Raw genomic sequence first — 19,388 nt, 5'->3', positions numbered from 1 at the left:
TTGTATATGGGTTGCCTATAAAGAGTGGGAACGCCATTCCTGCCCTTCTACATCACTGATAATAGTAGACCTATGAAAAGCAATATAAACAAATAAGCTGCAACTTAAATAGTAGCATACCCTATGGGAGATTCACTGCTTTAGGTTCAGTTTGAGTAATCACACTCAAGCTACATCTGGTCCATTTGCATGGGACGTCTACTGCAACATCCAAAGTCAATGTTAGAAGATAGAACATATGTTATGTTAGTGAAACTCAACTGTAAATAAATGTATAGAAAAAAGTTGACTTTCAACTGAGTGAATCTATTTTTTTTTTAGATATAATGACTGTTGTGCTTCTTTTATAGATATTGTTATAAACATTTAATAAATGGTTGTTTCTTTTTTACCTTGCCCTTTAAGGTTTTTGCCAAAGCTCGACTGATTACAACTTATATTGTGGCTAGCCGAACAGTATTTTAACAGCTGTAATTAAATAAGGGCTATTTATTAACAGCTGTGTCTAAGGAATATGTCGGACTTAGTCACTAACAAGACCAAAAGATTGCGCCACCCATCCTACACACTCATCTCTATTCAAACTTGGCTTAAAATACCTTCTTTCGTATGCTCACCATTTCAAAAAAAAGTATTAAAGTATTAAAAGTAGTTATAATTTATTTTTCCTACAGTTACCTAACAAAGCCCAAGGCTACTGAAAAAGAGGATGCCTCAGTCGTGCATATGACGTCACCCGCCGACCCGGTCGGTGCTGCTTTTAAAATTCTTTGTTTTTGTTGATTGTTTTTCAATTATTTATTTTCACAGAACCTCTTCAGAAAAACAAACAACAACAACAAAGAATTTTACATGTGGCAGCAGTGTGAATTAAAAGCAGCACCGACGGGGGTCAGCAGGTGACTTCATAACCTTTTTTCAGTAGCCTTGGACAAAGCCGGCTTTCTTATACTGATTATAGCACGCAAAGTAGCTAATAGCTACATTTACTTACTTTTGCCGTACTCAAGTATTCCAACTAAACAACACAAAACAACGTGCATTTAATAGGCACGTAATACGTGTACGCTTGAAAATAGGTTGGCAAAACTTAAAGATACTACGACTACGATCAGCTGTTGCAGTGTTTCCCATTTCGTTCAACGCTTGGATTTAATCTATCCTAAAACTTGTTGTTTGGTGTTTGAAAGACTAATTATTTCAATGCTTTTTAGTTACTGTAGGAAAAATATAATGTGTAACACGAGCGCAAAAAGCCTTTGCTGCATTTTACGAAATTTTCCACAATCGCCTGCAGCTAAACATTTCATGTGCAGCAAAGTGCCACTTCACACATTAGTTACACAAACTGTTTCCTACAGTTACCTTACAATGCGGGCTTTCTGCAAACAACAAAGTAGCTGATTCCTGCATTTACTTACTTTCCCGCACTCTGGTATTTCAACCAAACAATACAAAACTAGTGTGCTTGTATAAGGCACGTAAGTTAATACGAGTATGCCTGAAAACAAGTAGGCAACACTGCTAAATCGATCAGCTGGTGCAGTGTCTATTTGTCGTTCATCACTTTAGACTTAAGACTTAACCAACCTTTGACCATCGATCAACTTAACTTAACCTATAAACCTGTTGTTGCATTAACATAAACATTACAAATCAAGAATTATATTCAGATTTTGATTCATTATTATGTTTGTGAAATTTCATTTAGATTTTTGATGTAGGCTACCTAAAGTTGATTCAGCTTTTTGCGAGTTGTTTCCACAAATAACTACCTCAATTGTGAAATAATGTACTCATAAACTTTAAAATGAGGTTTTCATGTTTTCAACTATAGTAAATTTATTTTATAAAATTCAAGGAACATTTTATTTTGTTTCCAAGTAGAATCATTTATCTATACATACGGCAAATATGGATCACCAACTTTTGGGAAATTCGTAACCTGCAAACCTATCACCCGCACACTTGAATGAAAGGTCTCATTTTTTCAATAAACCTCCTAATGCCACCAATTCCAATTGAAGAGCTGTATATAATCACATTATAAATACTGGAAATGAGGCTTAGTTAAACTTTTGATAGTTTTCATAGATTTTTTATGTTAGAGTGTGAAAAGAGACAAAATATATTTTATTATAGTGTGGGAATCTTGGGATGTTATGTACTTTTAGTGGTCAAACGATTACATTTTTTTAAATATATTTTAAAATTGTTTACATATTAGTTCTGTTTCTGTACCTTTAAAGCAAAGTAATCGATGTCGCCAAAACATTTGTTGTTTAATTCTGTGGAACAAAAACTTTTTAATTCAGAAGGAAACTTAAATATGTACCTATTCTAACTGGAAAGACGTAGCTCAACTGTTAGAATGTTTTTCTTTATGACAGACATCCCCCTTATCATCTCACTCACTCCACATTCACCTTGTACTAATATTCAGATTAGAAAATGTACCCAAGTTTGCGTCGCGGTCTCAAAGAATTGATAATTGACTCAGCGGCAGTTTGCATTGGACGAGGTAGGCCAACACTTGTTCGCAAAGGAAGATAATAGTGCTAATTGATTACGATGTATGTGAATGTACAAAAAATATTAGATTTCAAATTATGAGCCTCCATTATTTTGTGTGCATGGCCAAATTTACCTCAATACGGTATTTATTTGGCCAGTTTTATTCTGGGAAACAGAAAAACGCCTCTTATTGCATATATTTTAAATTGGTGTAAATACCTGCTTTGTAGTAATCCTAAATGTTGCTAGTGTCGCAGCTAGTTTCGACTTTCTACAAAGTTATCTTCAGGCGTCCAGGATGTCAAAAGGGTGGTCACTTCATATGAAGGTCGTCATTACACACATGTACTTTGTGTGTAATAATGACCTTCATATGAAATGACCACCCTTTAGTCATCCTTGTGTGTAATGACGACCTTCATATGAAGTGACCACCCTTTTTACATCCTTGACGCCTGAAGATGACTTTGATGTAGAAAGTCGAAACTAGTTGCAATTAGTACATTACTACGAAGCAGGTATTTACACCAATTTTATATGTTCAACGTAATCCGGAGGCTAACTTCTAAAATGAAGATATATTTTGTTGAATGTGGTTGTGCATTAGCAAAAATAATCAAGTTATTAGTGACATAGGGACCAAAACCACTAATGTCAGTATGATCTCCTGACAGCCACGCGTGATATTGCAGCATGTTTCAGTCGTCGGATGTAGCTCCTCAGTATATTGCACACAGAATACTACATTTATAATGGTTTACGATACCTGCACATAGTAATCCTTTGTTGCTATTTTGAAAACTTCTTTCGGTTCTTCTGAACCATCATCAGGCCTCAAGGTTTCAGGTAATTAACAGAGTTCAATAAATAAAACTTATATGAACACGATAACAAAGAACAGACAAACGTTTACAAAACACACAAAGGGACATTGACAAAATCAAATGTGACCTGGCTGAAGTAGAGTCTAGACTGGCGGTCAAGGTCGTCTATCCTATGACGTCTCCATTCATTCATTGTTCCCCACCAGTATCCTGATAGCTGTATTATAAATATAGTTCGATTGGAAGGAAAGTTTATCGTTCAAAACGTTTCGATGGTCGGTTTCAACTGCTCTGTATATTTCACACTCTTCCAATTCCAATGTATTTCTGGTTAAACGGGCCTGTGAGAAATGTAAAACTTCCATATTATGATTGATGTCTGAATAATTGGGGTTATGTAACACCAGATTTTCCGCAAAATGTTATTTTTGGGGAGCTTTTGCAAATTTGGTCAATATAGTACTTCGTGCAATCAATCAAATTATTGCACAAACCACACCAATGATATTGACCAGATTTCACACTCTTGAAATTCAAAAAACATTAGCCTATTTGAGGGAAAAATAGTGAGTCAAATCGGTACTGGAGACGAAACATCATATTACCCCAGATTCCGAGCAACAACTCATGGAATGACGGCACTCAACCACCCCCCCCCCTCAATTTTAAAGCTCTTTCAAGGCCGGCCCGAGTGTTCTTCCTATGGACATTTTCATGTAAATAAAAAAATGACATATATGAAATAAAATAGTTTTATTAGTACAAAAATCAGCTAATACAAAGCAAAATAATGGTAATTCAAAACTTACAGGTACACAATAGTTTACTCATGCCTTCATTACAACAATTCATTGAATTGAAGACAACCAAAAATTAGAACATAACAATCATAGAATTTAGAATTTAGTTTATTTTTTGTTTGAATTTATATAACTTAGAAATCATTCAGCGGTTCAACACTATAAGGTAAATTGGAAGCAAAAAAGAGCAATCAACATGTTTCAGTATCGGATATTATACATCTAAAAATTAAGTCATAGATTTACTCATATTTAAATAAAAGCTACATTCACTTAAAACAACCTACATCTGATCAAGTAAAATCAGTCTTTACCTTTTTTAAGTTCCATTTGTTGAGCGAAAAGAGTTTGTTACAGTTCAATCACATTTGACCATTTAAGAAAAATACTAATGTACATTAGAAATTGAAACTGAACAACACTACTTACTTCTTTACTTCTTCAGTGCAAGATTTTTTGACCACAGGTTCATTCACAGTCTCTTCATCCGGTTTCCTCTTTTTCCTTACAAGATGTGAAATATCAGTAGCTGGTTTATGAACAGTTCCATTAGTAACTGGAACTGAGCTAGAAGAAGAGGAAGAACCAGCACCATCACTGCTTTGAGGTGCCTCTCTTATCTTCTCAATGACTCTCTTCAATGTCTCTTGCTTGAAGTCTTCCATGTCAGAGATTTTCGTTTTGATTTCTGGCAACAATGCCTTTATTTCACTAACCTCTTTTTCCACTGAGTAGAAAGGGTCTTTTTCAGTATCCACTTCAGGGGCACCATGATCCTCCAACTCCTTGATTCGCGCTTCCAAAATTTCACAGGATGTTTTAAAATTAACTATTGCTTCATCAAACTCGTTAGACAAAGAACATGCGATTCCCAGCTGAAAGTAGGTCTCTGCAATGTCTCTATGATGGGGAGGAAGAATTTGTTTTTGGATTTCAACACATTTCTTCATATCGTCAACTGCACTGACATAATTTTCAGATTCCATTCCAACCTCTCCCAAAAACAAATATGTCTGTGCTAGCTTAGCATCTTCTTTTTGGCGTTCATAAATGTTTTTGGCAAGTTCAAACACTTCCCATGCAAGCTGGAGATTATCTACGTCCTCCTCCTTTTCCTCTTCACCTTCTTCGACCTCATTAACCTCTTTTGTTGTATCAATGGTTTCATCAGCAACGGCTTCTTTGTCTTCGTTCTTGGCATCATCATCTTTAGCATCATCATCAGCCTCTGTTTCTTTTGTGTTTTTAGCTTCAGCTTCACCCTCTTCACTCTTTCCTTCTCCTTCTTCCTCTCCTCCTTCATCCTCTCCTTCCTCTTCATTTTCTTCACCATCATCTTTTTCAGGCTCTGTTCCTAATACGTTACTTTCTTCTCTAGCAAGCTCCAAGAGGGCTCTCCCGTAGTTGAAATATGCTTCTGCACACTCGTCGGCCAGATCTCCATGTGCTTCAGCAAATTTCGCACAAGCATCTCCCAACAGACTCACAGCAGTTGAAAAGTCTTTGATGAACAAGTGTCTTTTTCCTTGAGCCAGCAAAACTTCAGGATCATTCTTATCAGGGGATTTCTTCTCAGGGCTGGTGGAGGAGACACCATTTTCTGAAGTTCCATTTGTAGCTGTTTTTTTTTGTTCTGTACTACCCTCTGCCTCTGCTTTTTCGACAGATGACTGCAAAACTCCCTCATTTACTTCAGGCATTCTGTAAAAATATATCTAATGTACATCTTTGACGCTTTTCTAAATTTATGAGAGGTTTTTGGCATTAAAATGTATAATTAAATGAGTTAGTTTATGGGTGTGGGTGAGATAAAGGAGAAATAAATTTATGGGTGAAAGTGTCCTATGTTGGCATTATTAATGTTTCTTACTAGCTATGGTAGAACACTGGTGGTCAAAGCAGAGTTAACTGTTTGCAGCAATTCCAAATTGAATTGTGTTAAAATTCAAACATTCACTGCAGAAACTCTACTAAAAAGATCAATTTTTGCAAAGTGTATTGAAATTGGACATTTAAAGACATTAATTTATAAATAATAAATTGATAATCAGTTTAGATGATCGGCAGACTGCTAGAATCAGACTGTTTTTACTTGAAGTGAAGACGAAGAAGAGGAGGATATTTTACAAGATGAGACTGTTCAGTCAGATCACAACGAAATTGATGATGTTCGTGAGTCAGACCATAACACTGATATTCATATTAAAACATCTTTGTACATGATAACTCCTGTATACTTGTGGTACAGTGAATAGTGTCTAAATACATAAAATAAAAATACTATTACTATTTCTGGGAGGTGGAAAACTTGTCAAAAGAATACAATGCTAAATTTATTATATGCTCTTTTTCTTAAATATTGATAGGTCCATTTTTTTATGAATTCCGGGACAAATTTTAGAAATATTTTAATTTGTGGGGCTGGACAAACTCCCTTCTCCTCCTGAAATTATAATAATGCAATGAATTTATTACTTCCTCTGATTCATGTTTTGCGATAAGAAATGTTTCATAAATATATTGCCCATAAACTGTAAAAAATTGTAATTTCTTAAAATGTTCTCTTGCCAAATCCTTTAGTTTAAGCTTAGGCCTAAGCATAAATCTGATAGCCTCTTTTAGCAGCTTCCGAATGCTATCCATATGTAGCCTAATGTTTTTGATGGCCCTTAAAATGCTTAACCGAATGAAAGTGAGTGTGAGCAAAATATATATAGCCTACTTTTTGGGGTTTTCAAATTACAATAAAAAGACATTTTTGATAATGCAAAGATTCCGGAGTTAGTTTTGATTACAACTTATTGATTTTCCTTTTGAATGTTATTTGAGTTGCACGTTATTGTTGGTTCTTTTGTGATTTTTTTCTGTGCTTTTATGAAATTTATAAATTTAGTTTTTTGGGAATTTAATAATAAGTTATGATTGTAGAAATAGTTTCCAATATTCTTTTTAAATCTACATTATGTAAAATTTCAGTTTCTTCTGGAGGGTTGGATAACACAATAAAATTAAAACCATTAGGATATAAACACATAATAATTTAGAATTTTGCTTATAGGTTAACTATCTTCCATGCCCTTTAGGGTAACACATATATAGTCAATGGTAACACAAAAAAAGCGAAGGTCCCAAAATTAAACCTTGTGGCATCCCAAATTTAATTTGTTCATAAGTTGATGATGATTTGATAATTCTATTATGATTTTTTGTCAAATGGGTAATACAAATGGGTGATACAGAAGATGACACGGATGAGGATCCGGATTTTGATTAGGGAGAAGAAAATAGGATATCTCTAAAAATGCCTAGGTGGACGAATTTGAGAATGCTTTTGAACCTCACGATATTGTTTATGTTGATAACGAGATTGAAGAGGTGTTATATTTTTATTGCAAAAGATAAACAAACATTGTGGAAAAAACATCCAACTGTTGCAGCAGCTACTACTCGAGCTAGACCAGTGAATATTATAAAACGGGCACCAGGCCCTAAAATGCTGGAAAGTAAGCTAAAACCAATTGAATGTTACAATTTAATGATTGATGATGAGATTCTTGAAGTAATTGTTACGTACACAAATGTGTATTGAAAGTAAATCTCAAACTTTTTCAAGGCTCAGAGATGGAAAGCCCACTGACAAAATTGAAATTGGCGTTTATAGGTTTATTGATATTGGCAGTAGCCATGAGATCAGGACATCAAAACCTTGCAGAGTTGTGGGCCAAGGATGGTTTTGGAATAAAATATTTTACTCGACAATGAGTTTGAGACGCTTTCCACTTTCCACAATCACATTCCTTTTCAATCAATATTAGCGTAGCCCAGTTAAGAAACTGTACCCTGCAATTCTCTCAAAGCAGGCAATTCTTCAAAAAGGTCACACCATCAAAAAGGAATCGTATGGGTCCATGGAGGATTATTTCTATCTGAATTGCAAAATATGGCCAAGATTGAGAAAATGTCAATTGGTTTAGGTTCAAGGTCGAATTCAACCAGAACTGTGGGTTCACCAGATGACATTAGCAAGCAAACACAGGAAAAATATCGATTTAAGTAATGTCCACATCTTTACTCATGAAACTTGTAATAAATGTAGATAGTTCTGAGCGAAACTGATAAGTTAAATTGATGAAATAGTTGTATTTTGTATTATAACATATCTATAACCCTTTCAGACCCAGGAATCTTAGTCATCTCGACCGCTTTAAGTCCTGAGCAAATTTTGAATAAATGTTGGTTTTTAACCTAGATTTTAAATTCTAAAATTATTGATTAGGCTTGTTTTAAAGACAAAACCTGACGTACCATGATTAATCATTGATAAAGAAAACCCATCAATATATTTCATATAAGTTTGCCAAAAGACTGTTTAGTAATTAATATACAGTCATATGTTTTTCAATTGTTTTTTGGTAAAAAAAAAATAAGAGTTTGAGTTGTTGTTTGATGTATGAAAAATAAAGAATATGGAATATGGTTTTTGTTCACATTTATTAATGTCATTTCTGATATTTTATACTAACTGATCGTCCGTGATATCGAGTAGATTGAATCACGCTTATTGACGATTTCAATTGGCGACCGTGACAGGACCTGTTTATTAACCCTTAGAGTGCCAGGCGAGAAATAAAAGTAACGCTCAAAAAATGCCAATGATTTTTCCCGAAGGTCGCGCTAAAAATGCCGAGCGCGATCTGGCGATTTTTAGGTTAAAATTTCGTAAAAATCGAATTTTCGATATTTCGACCAACGAAAATCGATGTATCGCATCTAGTAACTTTCGACTCAATGTTAATATATGGGTTAAAAGAATCCGAGTATCCATTCGGTTGTTATGACAACTGTTCGATCATTACGAAACGTCCGGTCAGCCGGATGTTGGCACTTTTGGCTCGTTCTAAAAACGTCCGGTCGGCCGGACGTCGGCACTTTTGGCTCGTTTTAAAAACGTCCGGTTCCCCGGACGTTGGCACTCAAAGGGTTAAGAAATGACAAAATTAGGAGTTGAAGATTTGACAACTGAAATGCAAGAGAAAGGCCGGGAAGAAAGTGAGCAGAAGGAGACAGGAAGCAAAGCCTACGAGCTTCGACCACGGGTAGGACGAAATACCCAGTTGGTAGAACAAATATCACAACCTGACCCGGTGAGTACTCTACTGTCCAAAATTTCGGAGAAACTAGATATCCAATCTGAGAAACTTGACACACAGTCGGCAGATATTACCGATATTACTGAGAAACTTGACACACAGTTGGCAGATATTAATAGTAAAATGTCATCATTTATGGAACAAATTTCTCACAACTATTCAAAATAAACGGTATCAGCATTCTGACACATACTTTCTCCCATAAGTTTGTCAACAACCTTTATCATGTGTAAGCGGTGAGAGTAAAAATACGGAAATGGGATTTGTACAATTTTGTTCAGAATTTAAAGGACTATAACATGCTAAATTTTTATGAAAATCGTTCAGGCCATTTTTGGGAAAATCAGATTTTTCTGTTATTTTATGGGGGTTTTATGGGAAAATGACATAATTTACAATAACTTTTGAACCGTAATTTTTGCAGAAATGGAATTTGTACCATTTTGTTCAGAATATAAAGGACTATAACATACTAAATCTTTATCAAAATCTTTCGGGCCATTTTTGAAAAAATCCAATTTTTCCGTTATTTTATGGGGTTTTATGGGAAAATCCCCATTAAAAATAAAAAATTCTAAAAAATTTAAAACCGGATTTTTTTCTAAAATCCTAATTTTCGTTATTTTATGGGGTTTTTATGGGAAAATAACATATTTGACCATAACTTTTGAACCGTAATTTTTACAGAAATGGGATTTGTACCATTTTATTCAGAATTTAAAGGGCAACAACATACTAAATTTTTATCAAAATCGTTCGGACCATTTTTGAGAAAATCCGATTTTTCAGTTTTTTTATGGGTTTTTATGGAAAAATCCCCATTAAAAATCAAAATTTCAAAAAAATGAAAAAACGCCTGGAGATACCATGGATTAGAACCTACATACCAAATTTCATCGAAATCGGACCACAGGTGTAGTCTCTAGCTCTGTACACATCCAGACACACAGACACACACACACACACACACACAGACATCACTTCGAAACAGGGGCGGACTGGCCCGCCGGCCCACCGGCCGGTGGGCCGATACGCCTTCTCAACATTCCAATATTTGCGCCCTCGTTAAAGGAAAAATTCATAAAAAATTTTAAAAAATGAGACGAGATGTGTTTTTAGAAAGCAAGAGGAAAAACTTAGAGTTAAAGTTTCAGCAGTGAATAGCAAAACATAAAGTCGGGTGTGAGACCTGAATAGACACTGTCGACAAGCGAGGGCAAAGCAGCTCTTCTCTCTCGTACGTGTAGGCCTACTCCGAGTGGAAGGCACTTTACTCTGTGTCTGAGGTACTTAAAAACAGCTGTCCTCTTCCCGCGTCATTTTACGCCGAACCCGAAAAAAACTGCACTGCGACTGCATCCGACATCGGTCGGTGTCACGATGTCGTCTGTGGTAAACAACTAGTGAAGATAATTTAATATTATTCATATTTGTTATAATATTTAATTATTGCTCACACTATAACTATTTCACTTTAAGTCACATTTAATTTTTATCAATGTCAACTCAACTCTCTTGTAAAATGGCGTTTGCCGTGCATGTAATAAATAAATAAGGCGTGTGAGCTGCCAATTAAAATGTGTCTCTCTTTAGTGAGTGTCTGATTTGTGTCTCTGTGTCGAAAGCTTCACTTTATTTTTATATTATTTACCTACACAGGAAACATGAACGAAAGCAGTATTGTAGAATCACTACTTTTACAAAATTTAAATTAGATTTAGTGACAGTGTATTTGTTAACCATTACACAGTAAAGGTTAAACAGTAAACATTATTTTAATACCGTATGTGGCTACCGCCTATTAATTAATTATTTCAATATGCACTATGGCACTAATTTGGTCAACTTTCCTATTTTACTTACAGATAGCCAGCTCAAAATACCTTCGTAGTTCTCTCTAGGCTATTTCGTTTGTAGAAATAGGTTAGGTAAGCCTACTAGCCCAGGCAAATTAGACATATGCTCCCCAAAAAATCGTCTAAAGCTGGAAAGTGTTTTTATACCTTTTGGGGGTCCCAAATAAGACTCCTGTGAGTTTGCGACGGATTCTGACGTCTGCTTAAGTTTTGGGAGTCGAAAAACTATGAAAATTTTGCACTTTTTTCAGTTTTTCGCTTATAACTCCTTAATAACGAATTCTAAGGAAATTGTTGTTCAAAGGTGTCTTTTAGTGTATTAAATTCCGCGTCGATTGATGTTAAATACGTCAAAATCGGCCGAGCCGTTTACCCGCTGTAGCTTTTCAAAGTTGGAATATTTTCAATAACATGGCCAAAAGGTTGATTATTTTACCAGTTTTCGGCTTACAACTCCTAAACGACGCATGCTATACAAAAATGCACCTGTAGTTAGTTGGGAAAACACAAAATTCTGCGTATGATGTTTTTTTTTATTAATCAATAACGGCAATTGATTGTTACCTACTTTATATGGTCGCCATTTCATTGAAAAAAGTATTTAAGTTAAAGTTGGGAAATTTTACTAAAATTGGTAACAACATAGATCCTATCCTTAAATGGATTATGAATTATTAGATAGTGGTTTATTCCATGATGGTCATCCAGAGGTTTATCTAATAAGGTGTGATGAGAGTAAGGATCCGCCATTTTGAAATGTGATGAATTATTTTAAATGTGAAGGGGGTGTTGTGACCCATCATTTCGAACTATTTTTTAAGTTAAACTCAATTCCATGATCCGTTTTTCATTTTGATATTTTGATGTTGAAATATAGACATTTTTAACAAAAAAATTGCAATATTTGATAAATAAAACTTGGTAACAAAAAATTGATTGCGGCATTGAGTTTAGCTTAAAAAAATAGTTCGAAATGATGGGTCACAACACCCCCTTCACATGTGGAAAAAATATTTTGCATCCAATATGGCGGATCCAAGATGGCGGCCGGAAATGAACACCTTGTCAAAATGAAGTACTTACTACCCAACAATGTTTGGAAGTGGTCTGGGATTGATATTCGAAAAAATGTAGAAAAAAGTTGGGGGGTGGACAATTAAAACTCACCCTGTATAATGGGTGGTTAGGATATGAATCCTAGAATTTTCAAATCAAATCAAATCAAAATACTTTTATTCCAAAAATTAAATGGTACAATGATAGAACAATATATTACATGGAATTATTCCCCGGATAGACTGTTGATCTGTGATCGTGGGAAGAGTTCTTGTAAACCATTGTTAGGCAATATACAAAGTACAAAGTTTCGGAACCTCAGAATATAAATATTAGACTTAAAATTACATAGGGTGTCTTACTCTCATCACACCTTATAAAATAAACCTCTGGTTGACCATCATGGAATAAACCACTATCTAATAATGCATAATCCATTTAAGGGCAGGATCTATGTTGTTACCAATTTTAGTAAATTTCGCAACTTTAACTTTAATACTTTTTTCAATGAAATGGAGACCATACAAAGTAGGTAACAATCAATTGCCGTTATTGATTAATAAAGAAAACATCATACGCAGAATTTTGTGTTTTCCAAAGTAACTACAGGTGCATTTTTGTATAGCATGCGTCGTTTAGGAGTTGTAAGCCGAAAACTGGTAAAATAATCAACCTTTTGGCCATGTTATTGAAAATATTCTAACTTTGAAAAGCTACAGCGGGTAAACGGCTCGGCCGATTTTCACGTATTTAACATCAATCGACGCGGAATTTAATGCACTAAAAGACACTTTTGAACAACAATTTCCTTAGAATTCGTTATTAAGGAATTATAAGCGAAAAACTGAAAAAAAGTGCCAAATTTTCATAGTTTTTTGACTCCCAAAACTTAAGCAGACGTCAGAATCCGTCGCAAACTCACAGGATTATTATTTGGGACCCCCAAAAGGTATTAAAACACTTTCCAGCTTTAGACGATTTTTTGGGGAGCACACCCTATATTTGGTCTAATTTGCCTGGACTATACCTTGGGTTACAGTTTTGACTTAATGTAATGCTAAAAAAGTTTAAGTCAATAAATTGGTTTTGTTCACAGTGAAAGCATATTGTTTGTGTTAAAATAATGTCATAGAAATCTAAAATATACAGGGTGTCTCACGAGAGGTGTCTCAAATTGATTACGGAAAAACGGCTTAACGTACAAGGATGAAATAAAATTATTTCCCGCTAAATCGACCCCAAGGAATAACGTAAAAATATTTTTAACTTTTTCCCAATACAGGGTGTGCCAAAACTGAGGGTCACTAGTTCGAATCTCGGAATTTTCAAATGTAAACATATGTCATGTTATACATCATTTTAAAGGTATTTAAAGGTAGATAGATAAACATTTTGGCGAAAACAGAAATAAGTTATCTTTTCCCGTTTCAAAATGGCGGCAGTTTTTTTGGAAAAAATCTATATTTTTTAATACTCTGTGTTTCCTATACCAATGCATTTATCCCTTCCCCGGTTGAATTTTCTTACTCGTTATGAAATTAGCTTTTCTTTGATATGCTACAAGTAACGGTTTTTTAAAATTAAAAAAATTCCAAAAAAATTTATTTTTGAAAATTTGCAAATGCTCATTTAAAAAAAATTTCAAATAGCAACATATGTCAAGTGGCACATCATTTTATAGGTTTTTTAATTCCTAATATTTTTGTATTTTACACTTACTTTGTATCTCTTTTAGTTTTTGCGTAAATGACAAAAAACCTAATTTTCCTATATCAAATGCATGTAATTTGGGTTTAACACTAAAGGCCCAATTTGATGAAGTGTTAAACCACGTCAAACCCAAATTACATGCATTTGATATAGGGAAATTAGGTTTTTTGTTATTTACGCAAAAACTAAAAGAGATACAAAGTAAGTGTAAATTACAAAAATGTTAGGAATTAAAAAAACTATAAAATGATGTGCCATTTGACATATGTTGCTATTTGAAATTTAAAAAAAATGAGCATTTGCAAATATTCAAAAATAAATTTTTTTTGGAATTTTTATAATTTTAAAAAACCGTTACTTGTAGCATATCAAAGTAAAGCTAATTTCATAACGAGTAAGAAAATTCAACCGGAGAAGGGATAAATGCATTGGTATAGGAAACACAGAGTATTAAAAAATATAGATTTTTTCCAAAAAAACTGCCGCCATTTTGAAACGGGAAAAGATAACTTATTTCTGTTTTCGCCAAAATGTTTGTCTATCAAATACCTTTAAAATGATGTATAGCATGACATATGTTTACATTTGAAAATTCCGAGATTCGAACTAGTGACCCTCAGTTTTTGGCACACCCTGTATTGGGAAAAAGTTAAAAATATTTTTACGGCATTCCTTGGGGTCGATTTAGCGGGAAATAATTTTATTTCATCCTTGTACGTTAAGCCTTTTTCCGTAATCAATTTGAGACACCTCTCGTGAGACACCCTGTATAACTTCTGTTATTTACAGTGCCAAAAAATACAACAGTTGCAAGTTCAGGTTGTAAACAGGAAGCAAATGATTTATATTGTATGCATGCAGCCAAGTCATGCAAGGGAAAATAAAGAAAATACATAAATATAATACGAAAGAACCTAAGAAAATCATTTGTATTTTTATTTTTGTTAGGATATTTACTGTCAGAATAGCACCAAGTCGTGTGGGTAAATAGTCTAAATTTTGTAAACCAAACATTGACCAATAGTGTCAGTTATCAGATTTCTGATTTTCCACTGTTAATGCCTCTAGATTGCCTAAAAATGCGAGTTTACAGGTATAATTTTTAAAAAATTTCCGGACCCCCCTCTGTACAGGGGGGTATTCCATACCCCCCAGACCCCCGGTTGGCGCCTTCGGGCTGGTCAAGGTTTACGCCCTAGTAGAGTACCCAGTCCGCCCCTGCTTCGAAAACCACTTTTTTGGGTCCAGGGGGACCCAAAACGAATATATCCACTCAAAACTCAAACTCGAAAATTTTGACGAAAACAATACTTTCTCCATATACTATGGTATAGGGGGAGAAAGTAATTAGACAAAAGAATTGAATCATTGGAGTCAGATGTTGTCGTGACCATTGATAAAATTACAAAATTAGAAACAAATTTTGATGGTAACTCTGATAAATTAAATGAATTGGAAACTAAAATTGATTACATGGAAACTAAATTTCACAATAAAATTCAAGCTATTGGAACACAGATATCCTCACAGGAAAAGACAATTACTTTGAATAATCCAGAATCCCAACTATCATTCATGCCTACTGTAGATCCCAAAATTATCAAAGACAGCCTACCGGAATTTCATTGGAGGTTGGAGGAATGTCCCACAGCGTTTCTAGCTACGTGCGAGTCTTTGTTAAAACGGACGTGTATACCGTCAGAAATATATCTGCAGATTGTGAACCAACAGTTGAGGGGTTCAGCAGGTACTTGGTGGCAAAACATTAAGGGTCTAAGTCTAGAATGGGACATATTCAAACATGAGTTTATGCAGAGATTTAATTCAGAGTTTGTAAAAGCATTAATCACTAAGAAATTCTTGACAGATGTTCAGCCTAGTGGCATGAGAGCCGGGACATTTGTTATTCAAAAGTTACAGTTGTTTAAAAGAGAATGAATGATGGTGGGAGTATTGACGAGAGTGTTACTTATATTGTGGAACTTTTACATGATAAGATTAGGTCTCTCGTTAAGGTAGCTCAACCAAAATCATTTGACGAGCTCAGGAGCATAGTAGCAAAGCTAGACGAAGAGGTAAGCTTGTATTCCTCAAAAGCAAGATCTTTGAACTTTGTTAATTCCTTTAAATGCTATCAATGTGGGCAAACTGGGCATGTGAAGGCCCGTTGTCCGGAAAATTATCTAGACCAGAACCGTTCTAATAGGGACAAGAATGGTTCTAGAAGAGTTTCTAAGTCCCAAAACTACAAGTCAGAACGAACCTATATTGGTCAAATTTCTAGTGAGAGTGTGGGTAATCCCCGACCGGCAATTAGTTTACAGATTGGTGACAAATATTATAGGTACTGCAATCCTTGATACTCAAGCATCACATTCGTTTATTGGCATGACGGTGGCAAAATTGTTAAAACCTGTTCGTCCAGACGGCGTAACTGTTGTCAAAGGTGCAGTACAAGATATAAATTACAAAATCGAAGGATTTACTTTTCATGAAGCCAAATGTTCTCAAGAATCTAGATTCACATTCCGGTAAAAGTGATTAAGGATTTAATCCCGGAAATCATACTAGGACATGATTTCCTTGTCAAATACGGTGTGTTGATAGATTATACAGCAAATGAAATAATTTTTGGCATTAAAAATAGAGTCAGATTGGGATGGTTAGAGGACAAACACTTTGATTTGGGAGCAGAATTAGAAAACAACGTTTTGGATGAACTGAAAACGGGAATATTGGATCTCAATCAAAGAACAGACTTGAATAATTTACTCAGTATCTTTCCAGAAGTAATTACAGACAGAATTGGGTTCACTAATACGGTAAAACATAAGATCTCTTGTAAAGATGACACTCCTGTTAAACAGAAACCTTACCCTCTTAACCCCGACAAAGTAAAGGAAATGGATAATCAAGGGCTAATTGAAACGTCATCTTCAGGATGGGCTTCACCAATAGTATTACCCAAAAAGAAGAACGGAGACTACAGACTTTTTGTGGATTTACGTCAAGTCAACAATAAAACTATTGCTGATAGCTTGTCAAGAAAACCAGTAGACAGTGGTGAGATATCCAAAGAACTCATGGAGAGGGAAGTTCCAGTCCCAATGAAGTTAAGACAGATTGAGCCTGTTCTTATGGTGGCACAACGGGAAAATTGTGACATTGACTTGGAACTGATAAAGAAATGGCAGAATGAAGATACAGCTTGTAGTAGAATGAAATCCTGGATAAGCAAACGTTACACTAATTCCGAAGCTATCCCATTCCAGTTTAAGACATGCTATAAGAACCTTCGCTTGGAAGACAGTTTACTTATGTACAAATCTCATCTATCAGAATCTTCCCCTGTGATTGTAGTTCCGAAGTCTCAGAGTGTAAGTATTCTAGAGAAGTACCGCGACAGTCCTGAAGCTGGCCATCCAGGACAAGATGAGACCTACACTTCGATTCGGCGTCGTTTCTTCTGGGTAAATATGCATCGGGACATCAAGAACTACGTCCAATCCTGCACTATCTGTGCCTGTACCAAGGCTAACAACCAAAAAGCTAGTACAAGCATGAGAGGACGTCGGCCACTCTTTCTTGGTCGGGAAATAAAAAGAACTGGTGATTAGAACTTCATGCATGAAAAGTCTCCTGAAACTATGAATTTGACTGCATGGTATGAAGAAAATGTAAAACAAATCAAACATATGAATCGACAAGCCTAAGAGAGTTCGAAGAGCAAGAAGCAGAAGACCATAACGATGCTTCACCTGGGTATAACTTAAGGTCTAGAAAGAGGAAGATTTGAAATATATATTGAGGGTTTTGGGGGGGATGATTGACGTACCATGATTAATCATTGATAAAGAAAACCTCTCAATATATTTCATATAAGTTTGCCAAAAGACTGTTTAGTAATTAATATATAAACAGTCATATGTTTTTCAATTGTTTTTGGTTAAAAAAAAATAAGAGTTTGAGTTGTTGTTTGATGTATGAAAAATAAAGAATATGGTTTGGTTTTTGTTCACATTTAATAATGTCATTTCTGATATTTTATATTAACTGATCGTCCGTGATATCGAGTAGATTGAATCACGCATATTGACGATTTCAAACCTTCATAATACCATATTAACCATTTCAGTTTCAGCAATAATTAGCATTATATACGTTTAAAAACATAATTAAAACAGTCATTAACCTTAACAGTTGCCTCTTTCTCCTATCTTACCGTGACATTGCAACAAAACAATCAGTGTTACCATAAGACATGAAGGCAGACTGCAAAACAAAAATTCCCAGCTGATCTCCATAACCTACACAATCGATGCGTACAGGTCTAAGCAACAGAAAGATCCAGAAACTTTTATTGCTTGATTAAACCATGAAACCTGATCGCTCTGCTCAACTGGCTTTCACTGCGATGAAAGCAATCCTAGTTTAAGTTAGGTTTAACTACCTCTAATGTAAAACACCTATTTTAACTAGATCATACTCTGAACCAGTAGGCCTACATAGACTACTGTTTGCTCTACCTATACAACGTGAAATTGGCAATGCTTTAGGCTTTTTAAAGAGATCTAACCTAACCTAACTTAGGCACCAACATTCTGTGTTCTAAAATTACTTAATTAGAAAATGTTCAAAATTTGTGATTAACTTTTCATCAGGAAAAAATAAAATTTACGATTCAAGTTAGTGACAATATATGAAAATGAATTGTACTTTTAGGCCTACTTTTACATAAGACTAAGCCTAGCTAATTGCCTGTTTCATGTATGCACTGGTCTTTACAGGTGGTGTATCATAAAATAGTTTAAATACTTACTTGAAAATTATAATAATTGCTTAGTGGCTGTGAACTCTTCAAATACTAAATACTATAGAATAAGAGTAACTTATGCAAGCCGCTAATGAGAAATTAACACTGATAGTGTAAAATGAAATTAGGTTAAGTTAAAACGGCGGCGCTACTACTACTAGTGCTGCGCTGCGCTAAAAGCTGTGACTGACACTGCCTGACTGACTGACTGGTGGGTGACTGGACTGTGAGCGTGAGCAACAAGCAACTGAACTGAACTGAACTGAACTCGAACTGAAGCAACATCAAAGGGCCGAAAGCAAAAGCCGAAACCCGAAACGAAACCGAAGTGCCAACGATTAATGATTTTTTTACTAACAAAAATCACACATAGGTGATTTTACTAGGGGGCGGAAAATTATTTGGGCCTAAGGGCGCAAAAACGCTAAATCCGGCCCTGCGGTTTACGAAAATTAGAATAGAATAGAATAATAATTATATATTTATTTTCTCAAAGAACTCACAATACATTGTACATCTTTCACAATAGACGTGTAGAAAGACGCCGGCGAGTCGGCGAGTGCGCTTGTAGTCGTTCACACGATGCTTTTTCCACTCGCTCAGTAGCTGGTTTGAACCAAATCCTCCAACATCTTTGAGTAACAAGCGCACAAGCACAAGCAACT

The 19,388-nt window shown here is 35.0% G+C and overlaps 2 protein-coding genes across 4 annotated transcripts in view; one reads left to right on the top strand and one right to left on the bottom strand.

Moving 5' to 3' along the window:
* LOC129000830 (uncharacterized) overlaps nt 1-391 on the top strand; it is a 35,739-nt gene extending 35,348 nt beyond the window's left edge. For both annotated transcript variants that reach the window (XM_054427873.1, XM_054427874.1), the window contains exon 13: nt 145-391. The gene's annotated coding sequence lies outside the window, so the exon portion shown is untranslated. The remainder of the gene's footprint in view (nt 1-144) is intronic.
* Nucleotides 392-4,135: 3,744 nt separating this feature from the next.
* On the bottom strand, nt 4,136-18,910 carry LOC128999971 (histone-binding protein N1/N2-like). 2 transcript variants are annotated; one of them, XM_054426793.1, is made up of 2 exons: nt 18,882-18,910; nt 4,136-5,839 (listed from the first exon to the last, which is right to left on the bottom strand). In XM_054426793.1, exon 2 carries the CDS (start codon nt 5,836-5,838, stop codon nt 4,564-4,566), a length of 1,275 nt encoding a protein of 424 aa, XP_054282768.1. In that variant the 5' UTR covers nt 5,839; nt 18,882-18,910; the 3' UTR covers nt 4,136-4,563. The 2 variants fall into 2 exon arrangements, with proteins under 2 accessions (XP_054282768.1, XP_054282767.1); XM_054426792.1 differs by lacking the exon at nt 18,882-18,910 and adding an exon at nt 18,730-18,848.
* Nucleotides 18,911-19,388: the final 478 nt, after the last annotated feature.

The sequence above is a fragment of the Macrosteles quadrilineatus genome, unplaced genomic scaffold (genome assembly GCF_028750875.1).
Source record: "Macrosteles quadrilineatus isolate MER2022 unplaced genomic scaffold, UCM_ALF_1.0 Scaffold_8__2_contigs__length_117827958, whole genome shotgun sequence".
Classification (NCBI taxonomy): Eukaryota; Metazoa; Arthropoda; class Insecta; order Hemiptera; family Cicadellidae; genus Macrosteles; species Macrosteles quadrilineatus.
This window is presented reverse-complemented; position numbering and strand designations above follow the sequence as displayed.